The 25,891-nt window shown below is 32.5% G+C and overlaps 4 protein-coding genes across 7 annotated transcripts in view; 1 reads left to right on the top strand and 3 right to left on the bottom strand.

Moving 5' to 3' along the window:
- The window catches only part of pnt (ETS transcription factor pointed), a 95,797-nt gene extending 91,813 nt beyond the window's left edge, over window positions 1-3,984 (bottom strand). Inside the window, exon 1 of the mRNA XM_081973965.1 lies at window positions 3,745-3,984. The gene's annotated coding sequence lies outside the window, so the exon portion shown is untranslated. The remainder of the gene's footprint in view (window positions 1-3,744) is intronic.
- Window positions 3,985-5,316: 1,332 nt separating this feature from the next.
- On the bottom strand, window positions 5,317-8,522 carry LOC145725268 (asparagine synthetase domain-containing protein CG17486). Its single transcript, XM_081973961.1, has 7 exons — window positions 8,328-8,522; window positions 7,391-8,258; window positions 7,215-7,340; window positions 6,897-7,111; window positions 6,406-6,489; window positions 6,143-6,300; window positions 5,317-6,089 (listed from the first exon to the last, which is right to left on the bottom strand). The coding sequence occupies exons 1-7, from the start codon at window positions 8,388-8,390 to the stop codon at window positions 5,909-5,911; spliced, it is 1,695 nt and encodes a 564-aa protein (XP_081830087.1). The 5' UTR covers window positions 8,391-8,522; the 3' UTR covers window positions 5,317-5,908.
- Window positions 8,523-8,741: 219 nt separating this feature from the next.
- strat (RAB interacting factor STRAT) lies at window positions 8,742-9,517 on the top strand. The gene is made up of 2 exons (XM_081973962.1): window positions 8,742-8,944; window positions 8,998-9,517. The coding sequence occupies exons 1-2, from the start codon at window positions 8,819-8,821 to the stop codon at window positions 9,232-9,234; spliced, it is 363 nt and encodes a 120-aa protein (XP_081830088.1). The 5' UTR covers window positions 8,742-8,818; the 3' UTR covers window positions 9,235-9,517.
- Window positions 9,518-9,786: 269 nt separating this feature from the next.
- Window positions 9,787-25,092, bottom strand: LOC145725266 (uncharacterized). Of its 4 annotated transcripts, none has more exons than XM_081973959.1 (7): window positions 24,961-25,092; window positions 13,468-13,563; window positions 13,328-13,414; window positions 12,232-12,498; window positions 11,851-12,114; window positions 11,711-11,794; window positions 9,787-11,657 (listed from the first exon to the last, which is right to left on the bottom strand). In XM_081973959.1, exons 2-7 carry the CDS (start codon window positions 13,559-13,561, stop codon window positions 10,324-10,326), a joined length of 2,130 nt encoding a protein of 709 aa, XP_081830085.1. In that variant the 5' UTR covers window positions 13,562-13,563; window positions 24,961-25,092; the 3' UTR covers window positions 9,787-10,323. The 4 variants fall into 4 exon arrangements, with proteins under 4 accessions (XP_081830085.1, XP_081830083.1, XP_081830086.1 ...); XM_081973957.1 differs by lacking the exon at window positions 24,961-25,092 and adding an exon at window positions 20,550-20,613; XM_081973960.1 differs by lacking the exon at window positions 24,961-25,092 and adding an exon at window positions 20,550-20,613 and having other exon boundaries at window positions 11,851-12,075.
- Between the last annotated feature and the right edge of the window lie 799 nt (window positions 25,093-25,891).

The raw sequence follows: 25,891 nt of genomic DNA, 5'->3' as shown, positions 1-25,891 counted from the left end.
ACGACGAAAGGGCTCAAGTTAGAAATCCGAAAAAAATACAGAAAACTAGTCCGTGATAGGTACTACAACTTTTATTAATACGATTTTTCAATCAAATCAGCCGTACAGGCGCAAAAAAATCAAAACCGTTTTCCCATGTTAATCTCCTATGTCCAGGGTGCTCTTGGACACCTGGTATAGTCCTTTTTCCCAACGTTTCTGTTTGCCTCTTGTGGCTGTGTACTTTTGCTAATAATGTGTGTACTGATGACCTGTATTTACCACAAGCTTTTCTCCACATGAAGATTTCAGACATATTACGCCTTTCAACCCCCTACTGCACTTTCAAAACTGTGTTTTTGATAAAAGTGGAAAATAATATGTGGTGGTTTTGACCAGTTTTCCCCCTTACGAGTCATTTTTTGGGGTTTTCTACATCATTTTTTCTTTAAAAAGGTTACCTTTAATAGATTTGCTGTCCTTTTGTTAAGTAAAAATAATATAGAAGAGATAATCAAAGAAGAAAACTTTGTTGACAGAACTTGACAAATAACACAACAAATTAGTGTAATACGAAAAACGTAGTAATTCAAACATAAAACTTGGCAAACCAATCTAAACTTGATCCACTATGCAGTGTCATACGATAAATAAACAAAATCGTATGTGAAACACATGAAACGCTGATTTATCACATATTTTCAAAGAATTTTGCAACATGCACTAACGATAAAAGAAGTAAACGGATCCATCCCAGCTTCAAATTAATTGCGACGATGATCATTCGAATGAACCGCACAGAGCAATAAACATGGATAAACTTGTTTGAATTGTTATTTTTGGGATTTTAGCGTGAAACTAAATTTCCTACCGGTAAATTGGGTTTTTTGGTGAGTTAAGACCAACGGATCGTTAGCGCAGAGCCAAAACAAAACCGTAGATCTTCGGGAGTCTATAAATATATTAGTGTATTGGAAAAATACTAAAAGCGAACAGGTACCAAGTGTAAAAATTGACTCGGAAAGCTTACCTAGCAACTGAAACGTTATTTATATTCCATAAAAGCTTTCAAAATGTTATGTATTCATGGCGCCGTACTGCCGATCTTTTTAGGAGGAAGCCAGGTACGTTCGCATGGGGCATGATTTAAAAGCTCAATATAATGTCTACAATGTCTTTGGAAAAAAAATACAACTCTTTGAAAACCTGTAAAAAATATAGCCAAAAGTACCTTAAACATTAATTTAAGTCGTAAAAATGCTTAATTTAGCCATAGGAAAGTTGTAGATACAAGTGTGTACTATATTTGTAGACAAATTTTAATTATACAAGGTGTCTCAAATAATCAAAGCTTTGTTAGTGTATTTGATTTCAAACGGTTAAAAATAATTTGCAAAAACTTTGCAAATTTAAAGTTTATTTAATCTAAAATTTTTTCAAGAAGACCTCTGGGTAGAGCTCGAATCAGCTAAGAAAAGGCCACAGGCGTCATCAAACGATGATGTCACGATCTCTGTACGTCTCGCTTTAAATATTGCTGCTCTCGTTACTTTCCAAGTTGTTGCAGCCAGTCAGTGGCGTGCTATTATTTTATCAGTAAAATGAAACATTTTCGTCGTTTTTAATAAAGAAAATAAAAGACAACAAGTTTTTCAAAGGAATGGAAACTCCTTCTGCTTCTTTCTTCATAAATTGTAAGACGTTACTGACGATTTCACGGCCTTGGCTGTATATGATAACACCTTTCTTTCCAACCTTTTTGAAAGACATTTTGACAAAATAACGTTTTTTATTCATAACACTATGTGAACTTCAACTGCGACCATCAACAATACAACCAAAACACCAGACCTCCCTGTCCGCCACTACATTTTTTTAAACTTGGCAACACCGTTTAGAGTGCCGGCTAGTAAAAGCATATAAAAAGGTCCAAATGTCCCTGGCCGCTGCCGCATCTGTTTTAATTGTGTCCAAGTAAAAACCGTACTACGTTGCCAAGTGGCTTTTTGACCGCTTAACAATATATTTTCGGGAATATTTTAATAGGACGCCTCTGATTATATCTAATGCGACGGCAACTGTAGAAGGAGAAAGAAATAGTTTTAAAAACTGCGTCATTGATGATGCGGTGGCCTTTTCTCATCTGATTCCAACTCTATACCTATAGTACCTATGTGCCAAAGCTTATTTCAAGTGTAACTCTGTATATTATTACATTTTTTAATTCTACGACAAATTAGACATATTTCATGTATAATGTCGTATATTATATAAAATAAGGTATCCATTTTATGTGAAATATGACATTTTTGCAATACCTACAACAATTATAATTTTCACATATCAGAAAATGTTTTTTTCTTGGGTGTTTTGTTTTGTCGTGTTAAACAAGGTTGGTTCTAAGAATAATGATACGGAGTAGTAAAAATTTGGCATCAAAAAAGAATTTTAAAAAGTGCGAAAATTCAATTTTTTTAAATGGAACACCCCAAATTTTATCATTTTATTTGGTTCTGCGTTTGAAACTACTTTGTATTATATCATTTATTTCAAAAATTGGTACTTTTTGAAATATGCAATTAGAAATAAGTGATTTTTCATCCCAAAAACGTCTAAACGTCATAGAGCGTACCGAAAAAACTTGACGTCACGATGACGAAATTTGACAGTTGGTCAATGATATCAACGTGATATCAACTTTTTAAAACAAAATGTCAAACACATGCACCACCTCGAGTCCATCCCAGGCAGTGACGTAATACATAATTGTCGCTCCTTTTCTATTACATGTGAACTGGGCGAGATGGAAATTTGACGTCATGTCATTTACGAATTTTTAAATTGTTCGGGGCTGGCGCAGGGCCTTATTCAGAAATAACTCCATGTCCATAATCTGACAATGGATCGACATATTTAAAAAATGAACCGCTGTCACGTGACAAACTGTAAAATGACTTCACGGGGTGTGAATTATTTATTTTAATTTTTTGACGTTTGTTGGCATTTTTTTCAAATTTTTTCCAGCTGTAATTTGATTTAATTTTTATTTTGCTATTATACTATAATCTTCAAATATCTTGAGAGACTTCAAAAAGAGAAAAGTACGTTAAAATATCATTATTAAAAGTATCATATTATTTTGCTACATGTTAGTTTAAGATAATATAACCCACCATAAAGATATTTTTTAAAGACATCGTCCTTTAGTTGCCTTTAGCGCTCTTAGTACCGGTATATATTTATGGAACACCCTGTATATATCTAAATATTATATTTATCCCATAGTCTGGCAATTATATTACGACCTTGATTTTCAACTTGGAGAATTGAAATTATTAATCGTTATCTCAATTTCAGATAACTGATATAGCAATTATAGTTATTTGGTTAATGTATTGAACCAATATGATTTTTTTAACAATATTGCAACATCAACAATCATTCAATCCTATTATTTTGAATGTAATAGATGTAAATTTGAATAAAAGCACAAAACACCAGATAATAAGTTAGAAATTTTAAAAACTAAGATTTTTAGTAAAAATAAACGACTAAATTTTCAAGCTAATACTTTATGTATATTTATAAATCTTTTATTTTCCCCAGAAGAAAAACTAAAAAAAAAAACACAAAACAAAAATCACATTAAATCGCAAAAACACAGCATCTGCAACCAATTTAAACGCAGCATCACACTGATAGATCTCGTAAACACAGCCATCACAGGCTGACAAGCGGTACCATCGATCGAGAACGTAACCTCACCTTTCAGTACTCCCAATATAATAATCCTTATCCAAATTTGTATCCACAGGGCCAGAACATGTATACTTAAAGTCACTGTATGTAAACGGGCACAACAATTCGAAGGAAAAAAAAAAACCGAACCGAAAACGGACGCGGTACTACGAAAAAAATACGAAAAATCAGATGGCTTTAGATCTGGGTTCTGAGATGGCCAAGACCGAGCAACACAGACAAGCACACTGTTGTTTAATGAATGAACGTGAACTCTATAGGGAAGGGGAAACGGCGATTGACTTTTCGAATTTGATTGGTCGTCAGGTTCTGGTTAAGTTTATCCGACAGTTAGATCGACAAAGCGTAACGTGACGAGCGGTACCGCTCATCGTAGTATAATAGAATAATAGTAAATTAAAAAACAAAAAAAATATATCAGGTTACTTAAAATAACAACATTTATTATTAATGGAACTTACGTGAGATATGAAAAATTTTGAATTAATCTTGATAATGATATTGACCCTAGCATAAGCCTATCTTTATTACGAATGCAAACTTATTTATAGAAGATGTGGGGGGAGAGGTGTGTGTATAGAATTTATGAATGAGCTGTGTCTAAACTCGTCGTATAAACTATTAAAACGCGTTGTTAATGCGAACTTGCAGTGCTATTTGTTTTGACTTTTTTGCTTAAAGAATGTTAATTGGAAATTTAAATTGGAAAATGCTTTATAGTTGAAGTGTACGTCTATAAAGGTTCGATTTCATACGTAAAATGTTATTAGTAGAGTGAACTGTTTTTAGCTTTAGCCTGAAGTTCGATTAAGTTAAACATAAACATATAATAAGAAGCAGTTTTTGACGCGAATTATTGCTTTAAAGTGGCTTTACTCTTTAAAAGCTAACAGAGTAGTAAAAATGGCTTTATAAGACTTATTTTCATTATAATAACAGCTCACTACATAAAAAACATATTACTGTTAGAAAAGTGCAGTTTAACACCCTGTATATTAGAAGATAAAATTAAAACAGTGATCACTAATGTAGTGTCTCTATAGCTGGTACATTTTTTTTACAATTTAATCTTTCACATCTTCAAAACACCCATTATAAGAAGAACAAGATATTTAAAAACGGTAATTTTTAAAAATATAGCAACTTACTTAGGTTAATTACTTACATCACACTTGTATAAGTACGAAAAAGCGGATTACATGTGCAAAATTATGAAAAATCTCTCACCAAAAAATATGCACTTTTTTTTTAAATATCAACAAAAACCGCAAAAATGAGCCGAAACTGTATGATCCTTTGTGAATGTTTTGTTTTCAAAGACATTTTAATTTTGTTGTTAAACTACATTCGTTTCAGTTTTTTATTTCTCAGTTTGGAAGGAAACTCAATTTTAATTTTCTGTGTTGCCTTTGCCTGTTTTCTAGTAAAGGTAATTATTTTTATCATAAATAATATAAACTGTTCCAATCTGTCGAATTTCTAGATGGATTATGGTATTGTAACTCCGGATGTATTTATAAATTTATAATACATCCGTTATTTTATTTAATTACTACCGTAATAATTAAAACAAACAAGTTTAATCAATTAATGCATACTATATTACTATCAAAGCGCCCAAAATGATCAATCACATTCTGAAAATAAAATAGAAAACTCTATACAAGGTGGTCTATAAGAGAATCACCATCTTGAAAAGAGATCCTCATCAAGTTTGGTGATATGTAAGTTTGTCATACCTAAAAAAGCTTTTGATGGACCACTCTCTGTATGTATGTAGCCCATAAAAATAATACACATTTTCAGTAATAACAAACAGTTTTCCTAAATAGGGTACGTAAATTATGAAACTCTAAATTATGTCTCTAAAGTGGTTTCCTTGCAGACATATTATTACAATTTATACAACCAGATATTACTTTTTTTTTAGTTAAATTTCTCTCTAAAACATTCTAGAATTTCTCACTCACACCCTATAGAACCTTTCTTCCCTGACAAAATATTTCCCAAAATTACATAGCATATATTTATCAACCCTTTACCAAATCCATTTGGGACACAAAAATATAATCTACAAGCAGGGCAGTATAAACAATGTATCATTAAAGCTATACAAATAAATAAATAAAAAGTAGTTCTTTTACAAGATAACGTTCGAATCAAAACGCTTTTAAAAACCTAACCTCGTAGACACTTCATGAGCGTTTTCTTTGGGATTTGCTATTCTAGAACCGAACTGAAGAGCCCGTTTCTTTAAGGTAGCCGCTTTCTTCAGACCCAAATCGTACGCCAGTGAACGCAAAAGTACTTTTTCTCCCACTCCTTGAGGAAGTTTATCTGACGGGTAGGTTCTACAATGGATTGTAAAGAGTTGAAGATAATTTAACAGTTAGGTTAGTCTTACTTTTCCCAACATTCCAGATTTTTGAGAAATTCAACCACATCTTCATCAAGGTAGGGAGTACGCAGTTGTCTTCCATGGTCTGACACTACGCGATCGTCTCTTCCTAAATTTCTGTATGGCAGATTCATCCAGTCATCATCTAATACTTCTTGCAAACCCTGAAATATTACTAAATTCTAATAAATGGACATAAAACATAAAAAAGTTGTGCATTCTATGTAAGAAAATAATTACAATACACTGTTTTTGTTAAAGATACCTACTTTCCAAGAATATCTTTTGAATGCTGTGCGGTGTCGACTGTATCCTCCAAACAGTTCATCTGCGCCCATTCCAACAATCAAGATCTAAAAAATCAATAATATTATCCTGGATTTGCCTAAACAGCACCACTGTTTGTGATTGGTAAAAAAACCTGCTTTTTCTTGTTCAATCACATACTCTCTGTCCCAGGAGAAGTGGCAGTGTCAATATTGTGTCTTACCCTATTTAAAAACTAGGAAGACTGATTGAAGAACCCTGTCTTACACAAGCAAAAGTTACCAAAAAATTTTCCCAGAACAAAACAAACACATTTTATTGAAAGTTTAACTAACATAAACATAGAAAGTTGAATTTCCTTCTCACTCAGTTTACATCTAATATAAAAGGAAGGATAATTATTAGGTCACTGTCACTAGCCCTGGGATGGACTACTTATACTACCCACTGCGCTGAGATTTACATTATTTAGGTACAAAAAAGGGCAACTTACTCTTACTGGAGAAACATAATTTGCTGTTTCTGCTCTGCTTGCAAACCACAAAGCACATCCCAAACTGTCATCTAAAATTGTATTAAGAGGATATATTAAATCAGCAATATGTTCACTTCTTTGCTTATCCAGTTCCTCATTTGGCACATTAACCTCAACAAAATTCCATTGCCGGTTTGGGTAAAGAGTCTGCAGCTCCTCCAATGTTTGCAGCCCTTAAAATGACCACTAAAATTACAATACAAACTTAAATGCATGTGGAAATATAATATGATAACTGGAACAAAAAATAATAATAATGTTGACCTTATTACTTGCCAGTAACTCTGTCAGGTGACTGATAGTTGTTGGCTTCATCAAAGGAGACATTAATCAAATCAATAGGTCTGGATGGGTCTACGTGTTGGTGACAAATTGCTGCCAAAACTGCACAATCAACACCTCCTGCAAAACATTTTGTAGAACCAGATTTAGTTGAAAATAATCAGTCTTGCCTGAAAACAATATTCCTGTAGTAGCATGAGTACAGTCCTTTCTTTCCTTAAGACAGTGCTTGCAATAATTTGGTTGTGAGGATATCCGTAAGGATATAGAACTACTAATCAAAGTTTTCAACTTATCCACATTACTCTTCCAAGAATTACAATTTAGCAGAAGCTCAAAAGTATTGCTTGAAGTCTGATTGTCACTATTGATATTATTCAGTAAAGCTAAATTGTCATTATCCACAAATCCATGACTGACTAATGGTGACTCAATTATGGGTTTTTGTGGAGCAATTTCTGTGTTCAGAAAGACTTCCAGTGCCTTCAAGTGGCCATAAAAATTCTTATTTTTGTGTGGCCAAAACTCAACCTCAAACTTTTGCTTCACAGTGTCATAGCAAAATATTCCAACTGATGGTACTTCAATGAATTTAAACTCTGAATGGATCTTTGCAACACTGGTCACTACTAAAGTGTCACCTTCATCATCTTGACCTAGCAGCAGACTGCGTCTGCCAAACACATCTCTACCAAAATAGAGCCTTTTGGTGATTTTATCAAAGAAAACAAAGGCATAAGGCCCATGTAATTGACTTAAAGAACTGACAAGAGTGTTGGATGATAAATGATCCTTGACAAACTGGTGGAAAAGCTTTGTGTCTCCTTTAGTTTTCTGTGACTCATCATTAAACCCAGAAAAGACATCTCCATTGTAGCAAAAAACTGAATTTTCATCTTGAATGGGTTGTGCAGTTGGTTTGGACCCCTGAAGCCATAATACACTGACCGCAAAATCCAAGCTGAACTCATCTGTTGAGAGGACTTGGAAGTTGAAGCTGTCGGGGCCTCGTCGTTTAATATTTGGTTCAAACCTTAGCTAAAAACATTATTAGTATTCAACTTATAATGTCTGTCTACAAAAGGTGTAAACTTGAGTCATACATACCTGGCTAACCAAGTTTTCACAGTTGTTGCAAGAACTGTTAAGAACGCAAAAAATCCCACACATTTTTGCACCCTTAAAGCTTAATTTAATGAGAATTTACTGACAAACTATGAAGAAGTTTTTTTTAAACGATTTTAAACTTGAAAGCTGGAAGAGGAAGACAACTGAGAATACCCAAACAAATCAAATATTAAACGTCAAAAACAGCTGTCCTGTCACTGTTCGTATTCAGTTGAGATTTAGATCACGTTCAGATGCAATAGACAAACCATAAATTGGTTTATTTGACAGAAATCACGTGCACCAACGTATTATAATTAAATAGGATAGTCACGTGAACAGTAACATTCTGGCGATCTTTAGAGTGCTATTTTGAACTTTAACGGTTGTTTGATTTGATACTCAGCTGGTTTAGAAATTTGTCAGTTTCACAGATGATACAAATCATTATCGATCTGTTTGCTAAACATTTGTAAATTTGAGAATTTACAATGCCAGATTGTAGTTCTAACTATGATGCCGAGATTGAAGATGGTCAAAACAAAAGGACCGTAAAGTGCAAGTTTTGTTCTTCAGTAATATTAACGCCTTCCACAGCTTCTTTCTCCAGTTTTCAGGTTAGATTTTTTAGTTTTTTTTTTAACAACTTTATTATAAATACAAATTTCAGTATGAATTACCATTAATGAAACAAAACAAAGACAACGAAAGTAATCCAGTGACTGAAAGCACCTCATCATTTTGGGCAGTTAAAGACATGTACACTTTTTACAATATCGGTTTCTCCAACACAGTGGGTGATACCAAATATTTGACTTGTGCAGACTGTGAGGCAGGTCCTATTGGATACCATGACATTCCTAGCAAAATGAGTTATGTGGCTTTATCCAGGGTAATACATGCTTAAGGAAGGGTAGGAAAACTTTTAAATACTGTATTTTTTTTAAGTATAGGCATGTGTAATTTATCAATTTTTAAGTTTCATTTAATGAAAATATTTTTATTTATTCCTAATTATTACTTAAAGTAGTCAGTTGTCTACTGAGTTTATGTCAGAGTTGATAACTTGCATCATTTAAAATTACTATAACGAATGTAAAATTTTTTTACTTGGCACCATACACTTGTTCACCATTTTTCTATTATCTATTGACATTCTAATAAAACTCAGAGGTTTTTTTACAATGGTATTGATATTTGCATTCTTTTAGTCCTTTTCAAGTGTTTATTTAAATTAAAATTCCTTTAGGGGTACTTAGTGACTGGTAAATTTGTGTTTTTGCATAGAATGTATACAAAAGATTTCTGTGGTAAAAACATAATTAATTTATTCTAATTTGTAAGTCTGGAGAGATTTCAAAAGACCAACTTGATTCAGTTTCCAATGTTTCCATGACCTGGACTTTTTTTAGTCATATTTCTCATTTTTTGTATATGAGTAAAGAAAAAGCATTAGATATTTAAATTACATATAATATATTTAATATATCTACAAACTGATTTAGAAAAGTTATATTCTGTAAATACAATTTTATGTAGGTACTTAATTATCATAAGCTATAACAGAAGGCTTAGTTCTATTAAAAAAAAGTTGTTTCAGAATGTTGCAAAAAAGTGTTGATATCAAAAATGCAACAAATTAAATTTTAAGTCTCCTAATTAACAATTATATTCTATGTACAGTAGTGATTATATGACTAACAGTTTGAAATGGTTGGCACTATTAGTTTAAAAGGTAATCTGTACATACCTAGATTCTTACTAATGTATACAAAGATATTACCATTTTTATAAACTGAAATATAAAATTAAATTTTAAATTATACAGATAATGTAACTGGCTAATTACAGTAATAAATAACAATGGTAACATTGGTAACTACAATATAGGTATTGGCAGTTTAAAGTTTGAAAATGACTATACAAGTTACAACCAAAACAGAACATCCTTGAATGATTGAAGAGTATTCTCAATACTTATAGACTATATCACTATTCAATATTTTAAATACATTTTTTCTCTTCTCTTCATATAGAAACATAAACTAATGAAACTGGTGATTATCAAAAGTGTAACTAAGACAGCTGTAGAGAAGACAAAACTGTGAATTGTCATACAAATATGATCTTTAGTGCTCAACTCTAAAGCAGCCTTTTTATTGAGATCTTCTGGTAAAATTACTCTAACCAGTTTACCCATAGTCACCCAATCACCAGTGATTGTGTCATTATTAGATACGTCTCTCCTACGCCGTTTAGCTGGTATCACTTGCTGTCCATCTTTCGGGCATATATCACAATCAGTTTTGCATAGTTCTATGTTGCATTCAATCATCAAGTCCATTTCGTCAGGAAATTTGAAAGCGTTAAAGTAAGCGTATGCGATTATAGAAGCGCCGCTACTGCCAGTGTCTCTAGTTTTTTGGAAAGCTCCAAACAGTTTGGGTTTTAAGATGCAGCCCTGTTCGTCTGTGAGTGCCACTGAATTTTTTCCTTCAGCATCAACTGCTTTGCAGTCTTTGACTTGCAAATCAAAACCTGGATCACCACTCACAGAAACCGCTAAAGTCATTTCTTCTCCAATTTTAACTAGACCGTTAGCAGGTTGACCTAAAGGTCCCCGACCCAACAATACATCCAATTTAGCCATGGCAGTATCACCACTGAAAGTAATTATCTCTTGGCTGAGCATTCCAATGCTGAAAGCCACACTTAGAGTATCTTTAATATTGCCCTCCCAAAGACACCGCACTGATCTGACAGTGTCCCACACTTCCTGGATTCCAGGCTCGTTTTGTAGCACCAAAACATTCTCCAAGTAAGACTGGTTTTGTGTATCGAAAGCATTAACAAACTCCGTACCACACTTGTCTAAGCTCACTGTGAATGTGTACTTAGTTTGTGCGGATTTCTCTTGAACGTACCTACACTCCGGGTTGCTGTAATGACCCTTGGAGTAGATAACTCCATCAAATACTTTGTTAAACTCCAAGTTAATTGTCATCATTTCTTTGCTGCATTGCACGTCGATTGCGTGGATATGCGGAGGATGTTTCAAATCTTCGTCACTGGGGACTGCTCTTCCTGGGCCGGGTATTGTGTTAGTTTCAGGACTGATGGTGGTGCTGGTGATGATCTCAGCATTTTCGGTAGTTGAGGGGGTTTCAACGGGAGCTGAGGTCGTTGAAAATCCGCTCGGCGGTAAAGTACTAGCTGGAGGATTTGTTGATGGGGATGTTGGTGTTTCGGTTGTGCTGCTGCTTGGTTCTGTCGGTTGTTGGGTGGTGGTAGTAGCTTCAGTTGTGGGTGTTGCAGGTGGAAGTGTTGTACCTAATTTCGGTTAGAATCTACGTTTTTTTCTGAATCTATAATTAGACACTTACTTGGTCTTGTAGGAGTTGGAGTTGTTGCTTCAGTCTGTTGGGTGGTGGTGGTTTCTTCTTGGCGTACTGTGGTGGTTGGTGTCCCTAAATTAAAAAAATACATTACTCTATTAATTTTATAGGGTTTCTTGTCGCCTAACCTTCTGTTGGAGAAGTGTACGGTGGATAACCTGTTTGAGTTTCAGTTCCCGGCTGGCTAGGGAAAGGTACGCGTGGTGTATTGTCAGGATATCCGGTTACCAGGGTGCTTCCACTTTGTGGTAGACCTGAGGTTGTTACGGTTGGTATTCCCGCGGGTACGGTCGGTTGACTAGTAGATCCCGATTGCTCTGTCGAAACAGTAGTTTCACTTGGTTGTTGCGGTCCTAGAGTGGTAGGATTAGTTGATTGTACTGTAGAACCTCCTATAATTGAACATGAAGATTGAGTATTTTGATTGTATGATATTATTATTTATGTAAACGGTGGATGTTAAAAATTATTGAAACATATTACTCAGTTGAGAAAAAAGAAATTCTAACCTGTTGTTGTGGTAGGTAGAGTGAAACCAGGTTCAACCTTCGGCCTTTGGTATCCATCAACTAAACCCAAGTCTGGAGGCAGTAAAATATCGTTATCTCCACCTGGCTGGTATCCTTCAGGAGCAGTTACTCCACCCGTTGCTGGATTGGTTGGGATGGGAAACGGTGGTTCCGGAGAATACCCCGCTGGTGGGTAACCAGGTTGAAAGGGGCGCGGCTTCTCGGTATTGGACGGCGGAAGGTATTCTCGTAGAGTACCTTGACGAACTAAAATCGAAAATGATTGATTATCCGATTTGGTAATGAATGCAGTGCGACCTTCCGCTCCGCCACTGGCATTAATTTCACCGACCAAGGAGGCACAATAATGATCGTTAATGGCTCGTTATCTAACCATCTTCAAGTTTTTAACTATACCCATTGCTTAAATCTCAAAATTACCATTGTCTTGTTTTCATTCCTTCCACATATTATAATGTGTTAAATTCACATGCTTGGCCCACGTACATTGTTATCCGAAAGTGGCAAAGAGGGTAATTAAACAAACTCGGTGAAAACTTTTAGGTGTATGAGAAATTTACGTTTAGAATGTTAAATACATGATTAGATATTAGATTATCAGTAGCGGCTGGTGTACCAATACTTTTGTGACTAAAGACTGCTTAGCATACTCTGTAAGAGAATAATGTGGTTTCTATTATGGTTTATTAACCAAAATCAAATCTAGGAAATCGGTCACTGCATGAACCTATTGAAAAGCGTGTATGTCACAATATAAATCGATAACCGCACCAATGAGCACCACATCATCAGCTATTGGCCATGTCATTAATAGCGATATCCTCTTGTTTTAATTTAAATGGCTAAACAGTAATTAGTGAATAATATCCAAATAAGTTAGGAGTCCTTGATTTTATTGAGCAGTTACGTACGGTGCCATGGTCCTGTTTGGAACATTTAAAATGATAAACTGAGGACAAATTCAAATTTGTTGAAAACCTTAAGAAGAATTTGTGTCAGAAACTTTTGTTTTTGTATTTTTTTATCCAAACTTTTAAATAGATTTATAGTAAAACTAAAGTCAAATAATACTTACTACTTCGACTATTTTGAACGTAAACATCCTGTAACCAGTTGAGGATGTTTTGCACCATTTGGTCTGCATTATTGGCCTGTCGCTTTTCTATAAAACATTTTTTTTATGCGTGGTCAATTGAAGTTTTGATGTATATTTACCAATAGAGGACACTCGCCTATCCGTTCTCGTGTAGCATTGTGTTTGTATGGCACTTGCCACCAAAATGGTGGTCAAAATAATGGGAAATTTCATACCTACAAGAGGAAAATTTGGTTAATATTTGAACTAAACTATAAGCTATCATTGGCCGGAATTTGAATCTTAAAATCCTCATTTTTACTCTCGTTATTTTTCAAAATTAATAGCAATTAAGTTGTAAGTCAGGTAACTGTAATTTCTTCACTACTAGATTAAAACTAGTGATAGATAAAACGTTAAATTTTCGATCACTTTAAAAAAATTGTCAAGGTGAATGTGCAGAAACTAATAACGGCACGAAATTACAAAATTGCAAGTATTTTGCTTTGAAGCATTAGCAACTTAACCTCATTTAAGTTGCAACTAATTTAACGGTGATGGATGACTGCTCAAAGTTAAAAGGTTGCAATTTGTAGTGTATATGTATATACATTCTTTCATTCTTGGTACATTGCGGAGATGTGTGTCAAAGATCTGTTTAGTTTTTATTACAGTTGTTATTTTTGTATATAAAAAACTAGAGAATGCATTAATGAACCAAAATGTCAAACTTTCAAACATATTGATGGGTGATCGTGAAATCAACATTACATAACAATCTATACAAACGACAATAATGGCTACCAATATACCATTTGATGGTACCTGCGAAAGTACTGCGCGCATCTTTAAAAAAAAGGAAAGTAGTAAAGGTACTTAATTTTAAATTTGTTATTTGTTCGCGCAGGTTAAATATAAATTTTTCTCTGCGATATAAGTACTACCACTCAAAAGGTGCTAATCAATTTGTTGACTTTATGCAATTACACAACAGTTTCAAGACTATTAGTCTTACCTAGAATCAACACAAGTTGTAATTCAATTAATACCTTTTGGTTCTGGAAAAAAAACTGGCTGTATATTGCTGCATCTATGCGAACGTGCAAAGACGTGTTAAACGTGTAAACTGTCTTAAAAAGGCGTTAAGCTCATCACCGAGTGCATTTCTTTTAAGAAGGAGCGAGAACCATAATTTTTCTTGCAGCAGAACCTATTATAGGACAGGAGTACCACACCTATTTTAGAAACTAATCGCCAGTGTAACTTTTTTCATTGTAAAAATGTGTTTGGAACTCGTCAATTACTTTTTATGTCTTATTCACTTACAACAAGTTAAGTTCAGTTAATTAAATTGATATAAACATGTTAAACAAATTGTTCTACTAGTTCCATAATATGACACTTATTGTATATTAGGTCAAGCAATACTCAAAGTCCATTACATCATATGGCAGTCATAGACCAGTCAATCACAAGATATTTTGGGTAATGCTACTAAAACGACAATTAATTATAATCAAACAGATTTACTCCCACAATATCATTACCATCCCAAACAGAAAAAAAATGTTATACAATAGAAAGTCGTCAATTACATGACGTAGTCTTGAATACGGTTACAATACCAAATATATATGATTCAAAAATAGATGTTTTTTTTTATTAAAAGAAAGTCGAAATTTCTCTCATAAATTAAACGTACACACAATGATGTGAAAACAGAGACTCTTGTTATATGCACACATCAGTTCATTGCTTAAAGATGGGCTTTTGTGTGGGAGTTTCAGGATTAATAAAAATTTCATGTTGCAGTAAAATTGCCAGATTATTGAAAAAATCTTGTAATCACATATACTAAACATTTTCAAAAACTAAATAAAATCCAAGATACTACACGTACGAATGGTGGTTCCCACACTATTTACTTTTGAACATCTGATTGCGATCAAGAGCAAACAGAAGGTATTAAAGAAATAATAAAAGTAGTGAGTTTTGTAATGTGAAATGTTTTTAAAGGATCCTCTAAGTGATTATTGTTCGATTGCAACAATCTTTGTATCCGTGTATCTCACGGATTAACTTGTTTTCACAATACTGCCTAAATTTATAATTGGCATCAAATTGTTTTGATACAACACGTAGAAATATAGTTTTATGCTATTGCGTTTTAATATGTTGTGATTGCGTTATAGGCTAGCTAAAATCTGCGGAATTGGATTTCCTGATGGTGAATTGGTCCATCATTTCATTCCGCAAATCTATAATAATGTTACGTTATTTTATTGGACGTGCTTGTGAATTTATTAGTATTGATTTATTACAGTTATTTATTTCTTTTTCCAGAGGTGAAATCTAAAAATATGACTATCAATCAACCTGTCAAACGACTAGTAAAAAAGTAATTAAAATCAGTATAAGAGAAGTTAAGCCAAAAGTCCGAATAGACACAGAAGACTGGATGTTCAAAGATGGTTTCTACAGAATACTCAAGCTGAACATTTTCAAAACATGATTATGACATCTATCTTTCTTTGTTGGGTCAATTCAATTAAGTTAGTGATTATATCACTTTCGACCATATAATTTTATAGGTAAATATAGGTGTGATGTGAAAAATTGACCCCCAGTTGTCTGCACGAGATCCTAGTAAGTTTCTTGTTAATTTTGTTTGACACTTTGACAGACATCAAATTTGGTATAAGCAAATAAAGACAACACGAGTTTGTGACACCCTGTATACTCTAAAAGAGGAAATGAATGTCATTAAAACAAATCACTGCTTTTCCAAAAGGCAATACTAAACCGCAACCAAATCATTTACAAGCAAAATGTGTCTCACGATTTTGCTTCGCAAAACTCTCTGATTTATATCGAATTTCGATTAAATTTTATGCATATAACATAACCATTGACAATGGTTAAGAAGGCTTTTTGTCAAAACTTATAAGACAAAATAATCTAAAATGGACAATAAAAATTGCCTAAAATAGTCTACTTTTTGATGTCTTCCTCATTTCCAAATCTGTTATTACAATAGATTGTAAATCGGTACTTTACGAGTCACGAACCAATTATTTATCTTCTCGCTTAGATGAACTAGAGATCCGAGATCTTTAGGTCACCAACGAAGAAAAAATTTTTGTCGTAAGTATATTTATCACCATGTAATATACTCTAATCGAAATTGTTACTTTCTCCACATTTAATTACGCTATTGTTTTTGTTATTAGCTACAACTCGTATTGTTATATCAATTACAAATGTTTAGTATGCAATAGAATAGGACCGATTTGTGTTCAAGTTTTTGACATCCAGTTGATATTTTATAATCTAAATAGTCATCACTGACTTTCTTCCTAGAATTGTTTTAAACTGTCAGAGGCCTCGAGGAACGTTTTGAAAATTCCATAGACCTCTAAATGCTATTGAACCTCCTAACAAGTGCCAGAGGCCTCTACAAGTGATCTAAACTTTCTAAGAAAGAATTGATTGAAATTGCCAGAGGTTCGTAAATACCTGAAGAAGCTTCTGCAAGTGTTGTACACCTTCCAAGAATTGTTTAATTGTTGGTGTACATAAGACAATATATACATTTAATCACCGATATATTTGCTGGTGATTGTGACGCAACAGTCAAAAGTCATTGAACAGACTATACTTATGAAATATAGCTTTTTAATGTAGTCGAAGGAAGAGTCCAATAAAGGTTACTAAACCATATTATAAACAATTAAAGGAAAGTCACTAAACTTATTAAAATAAAATGTTGGTTTCATCTCACTTGTTGACGGCCTTTAAATATGTCTAAAGAACATATTACTTGCACTGTCATAGTCCATTAATTTAAGTTTTGATTAATAAAATCAAGATTGTGTAGTAATAGACACTTTGTTGTATAATACACTAGGATTGAGAATAAGTTCGTAAAATTAATTAAGTTGTGAGAAAAAAGTGTTTTATAACCAAAAATAGGAAGAAACTCAAAGGGTATCACTATTTTTCAACTAACGAACGTTACTGAATCACTTATGACGTAATTTAAAACAAAAACAGGAGCAACCAAAAACCAAACTTATGAATAATTAATTTACATTTAAACTACTGCACTTAAACAATAAAACATCTATTGTTCTGTATTTGAAGATGGTAATGAATTAATTACCTTTACATGTCATGATCATCGAGATACACTGATTAGAGTACCTTGGCCATTCTTAAATTGCAAACAAAATCTAATTCTGGTAACCTTTCTAGCTCGCAGAAGATCGATTCTCTGATAGTAATGTTTCGTACATGTAAATTACAATTGTAATAAATCTCTGTCTAATCTGCGTCTTGGATCGAATGTTATGACATTTTCATTAACACTCGGCGGATTTGTTTAATTCATGGGGAGCAATTGCCACACACGTAATTTTGTGTAAAATCCGCCAAATCTGGTAGATTAGATATTGATCAGTATTGTATGTTAACTAGTTTTTTTTGTTACACGCCCAGAGGCTTTTAGAGGTGTCAATAAGTAATTTATGTATTGCTGGTAATGAAATTATTGTGACTGGAGAAAATGAAAGTGTAAATATTACTTCAGACACTTACACCATAATCAGGAAGAAACCTAAACGAATAGTCTTCGGTAATTCTCATTAGAGGAAAAACTACTTATACTCGATTACTTTAAATTAATTGCACAAAAAATTGATGCTGTAATCGAGTGCTCAAAAAAATATTTTAATATCAAATAAATTTCAAATAAAAACCTTCAAGTTGCGTGCTAGAAGACATTTATTGGTCAAGTTAGCTTCTAACGAAGAATAAAAGCGTTTTCAAGTAGCCTTAAGGATTTTACTAAATATCCATGGTGGAAATAATTGGGTTGCTTCACCGCCACCAATTTTCGATTCGTTACAATGAATTTTAAATTCAATTATTAGTTATTATATTCAATCTTTAAAAGCATTAAAATTGTTATTATTCATGATCATGAAGATGTAATTTTAGTTAAAAAGCATAAATAAAAATCTACCAATTTTCAATATTGGCAACATTTGTTTTGACTCACTGAGGATGTTGCACCGAGTATTTTTGTATTTTTAGATATGTAGTTCATTAGTAGTATACCGGGTGTCCCAAATTTGAGCAACAAACCAAACTTACGGTTTTTTAAATGGAATGACCAATTTTTTCCGGGTCACGTGACTGTTGTTGACAAATTTCAAGTTTACTTTACAGTGTTGCCAACTGCAAGTTTAAATTATCACGATCATATGATGGGATTTTCCAATTTTATCTTTCCTAACTTTTTAAATGTAATTCACACACTTTTCAAGCTTAAAGGTGACATTTTCCGGATCACGTGACTGTTGTTGATAAGTTTTAAGTTTACTTTACAGTGTTGCCAGCTGCTAATTTAAATAGTCACGATCACGTGATGTTGTTTGACAATTTTAGCTTTTCCAACTGTTTAAATGTAATTTACAGACTTTTCAAGTTTGAAATTAATATTTTTCGGGTCACGTGACTGTTGTTGACAAATTTCAATGTTACTTTACAGTGTTGCCAACTGCAAATTTAAATTATCACGTTCCTATGATGGGATTTTCTAATTTAACTTTCCTAACTTTTTAAATGTAATTCACAGACTTTTCAAGCTTAAAGGTGACATTTTCCGGGTCACGTGACTGTTGTTGACAAGTTTCAAGTGAACTTTACAGTGTTGCCAGCTGCGAATTTAAATAGTCACGATCACGTGATGTGGTTTTATAATTTTAGCTTTTCCTACTGTTTAAATGTAATTTACAGGCTTTTCAAGTTTGAAGTAAATATTTCTCGGATCACGTGACTGTTGTTGACAACTTTCAAGTTTACAGTGTTGCCAGCTGCGAATTTAAATAGTCACCCTTTATGATTTTTTAAATAAAACGATTAATTTTTTATTTGATATTTAAGTAGAAAGAGTACACCTCAAATAGGAATCCTAATAACGAGCACAAAATTGGTTATTTAAAAAATATACGTATGGTTTATAACTCAATTTTGGGACACTCTGTATACTAACAAACTACCTAAAAATAAAGTAGACACAATAGAAGATTCGTATTATGCAACTTTCCACTGATAGATCGTGGAATTCTACTTATTATCTGATAGTTGCATTTTTTTATTAATATTAACATTTTTTTTATAATTTTTTATTTTGGTTGTAGATTACGTCATTTTTTTTAAATAAAATTTCTTTTTGAATCGATAAATTTGATATCGACTCCACAAGAAAAATAGTTTTTTTAGTTTTCATTTCTCGATTGTTTATTGATTCGGCTTTTGATTTTTAACTCTATTTGGAGCTTATTAAATAAACATAGGGCACTATAGATTTGAAAAAAATAAAATAAAAATCTTCATTTTTATCAATAAAAAAGTCAATTCAGTGAGCTTAAAGTCACTTTTCTTGTGACACCCGATATAACGTTTATAAAAATGACTTTTTTCCTAAACCATATATTATTTTACATTTGTGAAAATTAAATTACTAAACAAAATTATGTGTTTAATATGTCACATGTAAGTACAGTACTAATTATATTTTGTAATTCTGTAATTAGCTTACAATCTTTCTGATAATTTTGTACAAAAACAAGGTAAATTATCTGTCCGATTACTAAACACGTTGGCAATTAATCATATTTCACACAATCAAGCAGTTATCGTCCACTTAAATAACCTCTAAAACAATTCGATAATTAAAAAAAATATAATATATTCCGAAAACGTACGACTTTGGGTGCTTTGTATTCAATTTGTTTAAGCGCTTTCATGCCCAGCTATGGTAATTAAGAGTTAATTCTTATTGTCGGTTGCGTTGATTTTCCCAAGCCATTTGTGTTACATTGTTTCGCATCAAAAGTTGAAAAAATATTAATTTTTTTTTAAATCTTTTGACGATTATATAATTTCGTTGTTTTTCTCGACCCAATAAACTGCGTGAGTTGCTCAATTAGATGATAATTTAATAACACAGTACAACAAATTTTCAAAACAAAAATCCAACAGTGGTACAGGCAGATACTCACAATTGGACAAAAATTCCTATTTACAAAATATCTGTACTTACAGTACATCTGAAGAAAAAAATTGTATCAAACACTCACTTGGATAATCCCAACAAAAAGATTGGCACTATATCGAATTAACACTGCACGTTACCAATATAAATCCTGGTACCTACCTAAAATTTGTATTTGACCACTCGGGATGGATTTTATTAATGGTAAATCTAAAAGCTAACTAAAAGAAGTGAATAGTAAATTCCCTTTTATATTCGGATGCATCATATGGTATTGTCGCTTCCCCGAATTCATCGAGCGACGCTCGGTTCTTCATTTAGGTACCGCCATCCGCGTCGGTACCATGGACCACCTACTATCGTGTAGTACCGTTGTTGCTCTTTACATTTTTTTTGCATTTTCGTTGTTGTGTTCTGTTTGATAAAGTGATATATGAATGGTCAAATGGAATTAATAACGTATTAAAAAATTCGCTTTCTATTGAACTTTCAGTTTCATTTCTTCAGGTCATTTAATAATAATTGCTTAGAGGAGCTATATTCGATCATACCTAGTGAACTTGCGTTTGCATCATAGCAGGAAATATCATTAAGCAATGCTTATTCTCGTAAAATTTCCAAACAAAACGTTTTTACTGGTGATTACTGTTATACATGATATTTTAGATTGATTGAGAAAACTACATTAACCTAACCTAACATTTTGAATGTAATTTTCAAGCTTTTCCACGTGGAAATGGTGTTTTGTGGCATTTTTTTGGTTTGTGACGGTTTTATCACTCGTCAATAATATATGACAAGAAAGAGACACGAATACACGAATACATGAAAGTATTTTCGTTCCTAGGGAGTAAAAGTGAATAACGATGGGTAAATTATCGGTAAAGTAAATATTTTCCTTTACCAGTAAATTACAAATACTGTGTTTCTGGCAGTTCAAACTTTGGCACCGCTTTTCTCCCAGACAGTTGCAAAATTTTGTAGTTTTTCTTAGGTTATTGGATAGGAAATTAAATGACGATTCCAAAAATATGCTTAAAACTGTCATTTTATTACTCCAAGTGGGTTTTACAGACAATTTTGCCTGTGACTGTCTTTTCAAACTGTGTTTCTGTTAGTTCCAACTTTGATATCGCTTTTCTCCCTGACAGTTGCAAAATTTTGTAGTTTTTCTCAGGTTATTGGATAGGAAATTTAATAACGATTCCAAAAATGTGCTTAAAACAGTCATTTTATTAATCCAAATCGGTTTTACGGGGGATTTTGTCCCTGACTGTCATTTTAAACTGTGTTTCTGGCAGTTCAAACTTTGACACCGCTTTTCTCCCTCACTGTTGCAAGATTTTGTAGTTTTTCTCAGGTTATTGGATAGGAAATTTAATGACGATTCCAAAAATGTCCTTAAAACAATCAATTTATTACTACAAGTGGATTTTATAAGCAATTTTGCATGTGACTGTCCTTTCAAACTGCTTTCTGTCAGTTCAAATTTTGATATCGCTTTTCTCCCTGACTGCTGCAAAATTTTGTAGTTTTTCTACGGTTATTGGATAAGAAATTTAATGACGATTCCAAAAATGTGCTTAAAACGGTCATTTTATTATTCCAAGTGGGTTTTACAGACAATTTTGCCTGTGACTGTCCTTTCAAACTGTATTTCTGTCAGTTCAAACTTTGACACCGCTTTTCTCCCTCACTGTTGCAAAGTTTTGTAGTTTTTCTCAGGTTATTGGATAGGAAATTTAATAACAATTCCAAAAATGTGTTTAAAACAGTCAATTTATTACTACAAGTGGGTTTTACAGACAATTTTTCCTGTGACTGTCTTTTCAAACTGTGTTTCTGTCAGTTCCAACTTTGATATCGCTTTTCTCCCTGACAGTTGCAAAATTTTGTAGTTTTTCTCAGGTTATTGGATAGGAAATTTAATGACGATTCCAAAAATGTCCTTAAAACAATCAATTTATTACTACAAGTGGGTTTTACAAGCAATTTTGCATGTGACTGTCCTTTCAAACTGCTTTCTGTCAGTTCAAATTTTGATATCGCTTTTCTCCCTGACTGCTGCAAAATTTTGTAGTTTTTCTACGGTTATTGGATAAGAAATTTAATGACGATTCCAAAAATGTGCTTAAAACGGTCATTTTATTATTCCAAGTGGGTTTTACAGACAATTTTGCCTGTGACTGTCCTTTCAAACTGCTTTCTGTCAGTTCAAACTTTGACACCGCTTGTCTCCCTCAATGTTGCAAAATTTTGTAGTTTTTCTTAGGTTATTGGATAGGAAATTTAATAACGATTCCAAAAATGTGCTTAAAACAGTCGTTTTATCACTCCAAGTTGGTTTGACCAACAAATTTGGGTCTGACTGTGAAACTGTACTTAAAAGTTGCAAAAATTAGGGTTTAGACGTGTAAACGTAAACGTGTTTCTAAAATTACTAACAGTTATTTTGATAGTGGTCATGTGACTGCCTAGCTAAAATATCCTCCAGAAACCAGGTGATATCTGGCACTAATGTCAAAACTGTCAAAATTTACCTAGAATTTACACGAATTTCAGGTTTAACAGTTTCCTTACAGTTTTTGTTTTTTTTTGAGATTTATGACAGTTATTTTGACAATTGTCAGTTTGTAAATGTAAATTACAAATTGTTTAAATAATATTTTCAGATTTGCGTCATTTTTCTCATCTAAAAAATATATTATAAATGTGACAAAAATCTGAAAAATTTTTTTTTTTAGAAATTGCAACTTGAGAAGAACTCATTTGGTACAAGAATCACTTTGTTAGAAAAGTTTTACTTCATTTATTTTATTATTGATAAACCAAAATCATTAAAACAATAAATAACAATCTAAATCAGCATTTTATTCACTTTTCAGGATTTTTATTTTGAAAATATTTACCGAAAGTTACTAATGAAATTATAAGAACAGCCATGACAGGAAAATTACATCTTTCAAGCAAATTTCAGTTAGATCCATAAATTTACCGGTAAAAATGGAAAATTTTTCTGTCAAACTGACTTTTACTTTTCTAATTTTAGTATACCTTACCGGTAAATTCACGACCATCATTAAAAGTGGTATTTTCTATAGGGGTAGTAGGAAATAACTATTTGTTTAAGGGCCAATACTTTCATTTTAAAATATAACATAACAAAGAACATGTCAAAATTCCAGATTATACAATTCTTTAACCGTTTAACAATGAGCTTTATTTAAACCAAAAAATACCAATCAACTTTAATTAATTATTATGCAAACTACTGCTATGTGCTGGTTCGGGCAGATTGCGTTTACATTTCTTTTATTTACCCAACTATTCGTATTGATGAAAGGTCAATAAGGTGAAATTAAAGATATATCGATGATATTTACAAGGAACAATATATTGTACACTCCAATTTTTTTTGGTTATTGTGCTGTTAACAATATTTAAACTATCAGCACGAACCTATTTGTCATGGATAGGAATTGCCTTTAAGATACTAAAATAATGAGCTAGAAGTATGGTTAGCATAATGATTTTCTCTATTAGATTAGAAAAAATCAGAATGTACTACAATTTCTTATGCACGATTTTGCAAAACAATCACTCTCTCCTCCTCTATTGCAATCGATAATTTGTTATATTTTAAGTTCAACTCGAACTTAATTTTTTTATCATTTTACCTAGGAATTTACTGGTTTTTTGGTTATTTATGTATTGTTCCAATCTTACACATTATTTGATAGTTTTGAATATTAAGATATACTGTGTTTAAAACAATAATTAAAATCACATAAACATTTTTTTTTTTAAATAAAACACACGACACTATCTTGATTGTTTAATTTGAATGCTAAATATCACATATTCGTCCAACTGAGGACGGTAAAAAGGCCATTCTATTGTCCATTTAAAAGTAATTACTAATTCGTAAAACTTTAAATGTCAATAGCCACTCTAGATATAGATATGAAATTGCTCAAGGTGATGAACAATAATTATTATTGATCAAGCGAGTAATTATTCCCCAATTCAAATTTGTATACGTGAACACAGTATAGGAAGGTAAAATATCTCCGTAAGTCCAAATTTCATTCAAACATATATCTCGGCAAGGTTAATTGGAGTGTGGTAATATTTATTATTAATTAGTCGCTGCGAGTTTACAAAATTCTCGTGCGAATTAGGCCCGACAACTTTTTTGGTAAATTGAAGAGATTTCTTGAAATATGTGCAATCTGAATGGTCTGTAAATATTAAGTCAACACTCCATCTGTATGTTATCTAAATGGTTTCATCCTGGAAACTAAAAATCGATGAGCTTTCTTAATCAAATCGAAAATCATAAGAGCATTACTACATAAACTAAAACACTCTCCGCCTTAATACACTTTTTCTCTGTAATTTCATTGTAATCAGTTAATTCGTCCTTAACAACAATGTCCCCATAAATATAGCTGTAACAATTGTGTTGTAAATTCTCTTATGCCGCCGGTACCTTTTAAGATTAACCAACAAGGTAAAAATGGTTCATCATCTGCACTATAGTCTCTTTGACCTCAATCATTCTGGTGCTTACCTTTAACATGGATTCCCCTTGAATCAAGGTTGATTTTTGGTAACAAATTTGTTGAAATTAAAAAAAACCAAATGCTCCCCTACATTTGCACTTCCAAAATGAATAGCTTTTCAGAAAATTCGACTAAGAAAATAATACGTTTGATGGGAAGGTTTTTACCGTGAATGACTTTCCTTCTACGGTGTGAATTGAAATGTTTTCCTGTTTACACTCGGGGTGATAAAACTAAATGGATTAAGTGTCTCGTTAAGTACAATTTTCTGAATTACATTGAATTAGCTAGTCTTTAATAGGCTTTGAGATATGTTGACAGTCATTAATACAACTAATCACTTCTAAATAAAGTTATTTAGATCAATTATCTGTATTTAATTGGTAACTGTTTAATAAAGTGTTTAGTTTGTGATATTTTTTACAGATTCTACCTAATTCGTACACAGATATACAAGTGTGTAGATCTAATTAAAAAGGTAAAGAGTGAAAAACCCTTAATTTCACTATTTTGTGGGAAATTACTCATTGTAAATTTCGATTTTTACATCTATCCTCCTTGGGTTTTTCTGAAAAAAAAAATGTCCGCAAATATTGACTGATATCACTCACGTTATTGTCATTTACCCTGAAAACGTAACACACGTTAATTGCATCTGCAAAGCCTTTACAGTAACATATAGTTCAAAATTTCCTTGAAACTGTTCAAATGTTAGCTTGAAATTGAGAGAAATTCATAAATTTTTTGCAAAATTCCTCTGCAATAAATCTCAAATTGTAGAAATAATATGATATTAGAAATTTTGCTCACGTATTTTAGGTAAATATTTCCTTATAGATTTTAAAATTGGTACTAACCGAAATGATTAACGCATAACCTCTGACATAATAGCTAATATTTAATTAAGATTGCTTAATTTGAACGAAACACTTTTTCAAT

This window comes from Ips typographus, linkage group LG2 (assembly GCF_016097725.1).
Source record: "Ips typographus isolate SLU linkage group LG2, UJ_Ityp_2.0, whole genome shotgun sequence".
Lineage (NCBI taxonomy): Eukaryota > Metazoa > Arthropoda > Insecta > Coleoptera > Curculionidae > Ips > Ips typographus.
The sequence above is the reverse complement of the archived record's forward strand: the minus strand, read 5'-3'. Positions and strand labels throughout refer to the sequence as shown.

Bases quoted from the DNA above. Each gene is read 5' to 3' on its own strand.
- LOC145725268 (XM_081973961.1), bottom strand. From the start codon at position 8,390: ATGTGTGGGATTTTTTGCGTTCTTAACAGTTCTTGCAACAACTGTGAA. The intron at 8,259-8,327 runs GTATGTATGACT...TAATGTTTTTAG, and splicing joins GTGAAAACTTGGTTAGCCAG to CTAAGGTTTGAACCAAATAT. The intron at 7,341-7,390 runs GCAAGACTGATT...AATGTTTTGCAG, and splicing joins TACAGGAATATTGTTTTCAG to GAGGTGTTGATTGTGCAGTT.
- strat (XM_081973962.1), top strand. From the start codon at position 8,819: ATGCCAGATTGTAGTTCTAACTATGATGCCGAGATTGAAGATGGTCAA. The intron at 8,945-8,997 runs GTTAGATTTTTT...TACAAATTTCAG, and splicing joins CTTCTTTCTCCAGTTTTCAG to TATGAATTACCATTAATGAA.
- LOC145725266 (XM_081973959.1), bottom strand. From the start codon at position 13,561: ATGAAATTTCCCATTATTTTGACCACCATTTTGGTGGCAAGTGCCATA. The intron at 13,415-13,467 runs GTAAATATACAT...AATGTTTTATAG, and splicing joins TAGGCGAGTGTCCTCTATTG to AAAAGCGACAGGCCAATAAT. The intron at 12,115-12,231 runs GTTAGAATTTCT...GTTCAATTATAG, and splicing joins TCTACCTACCACAACAACAG to GAGGTTCTACAGTACAATCA.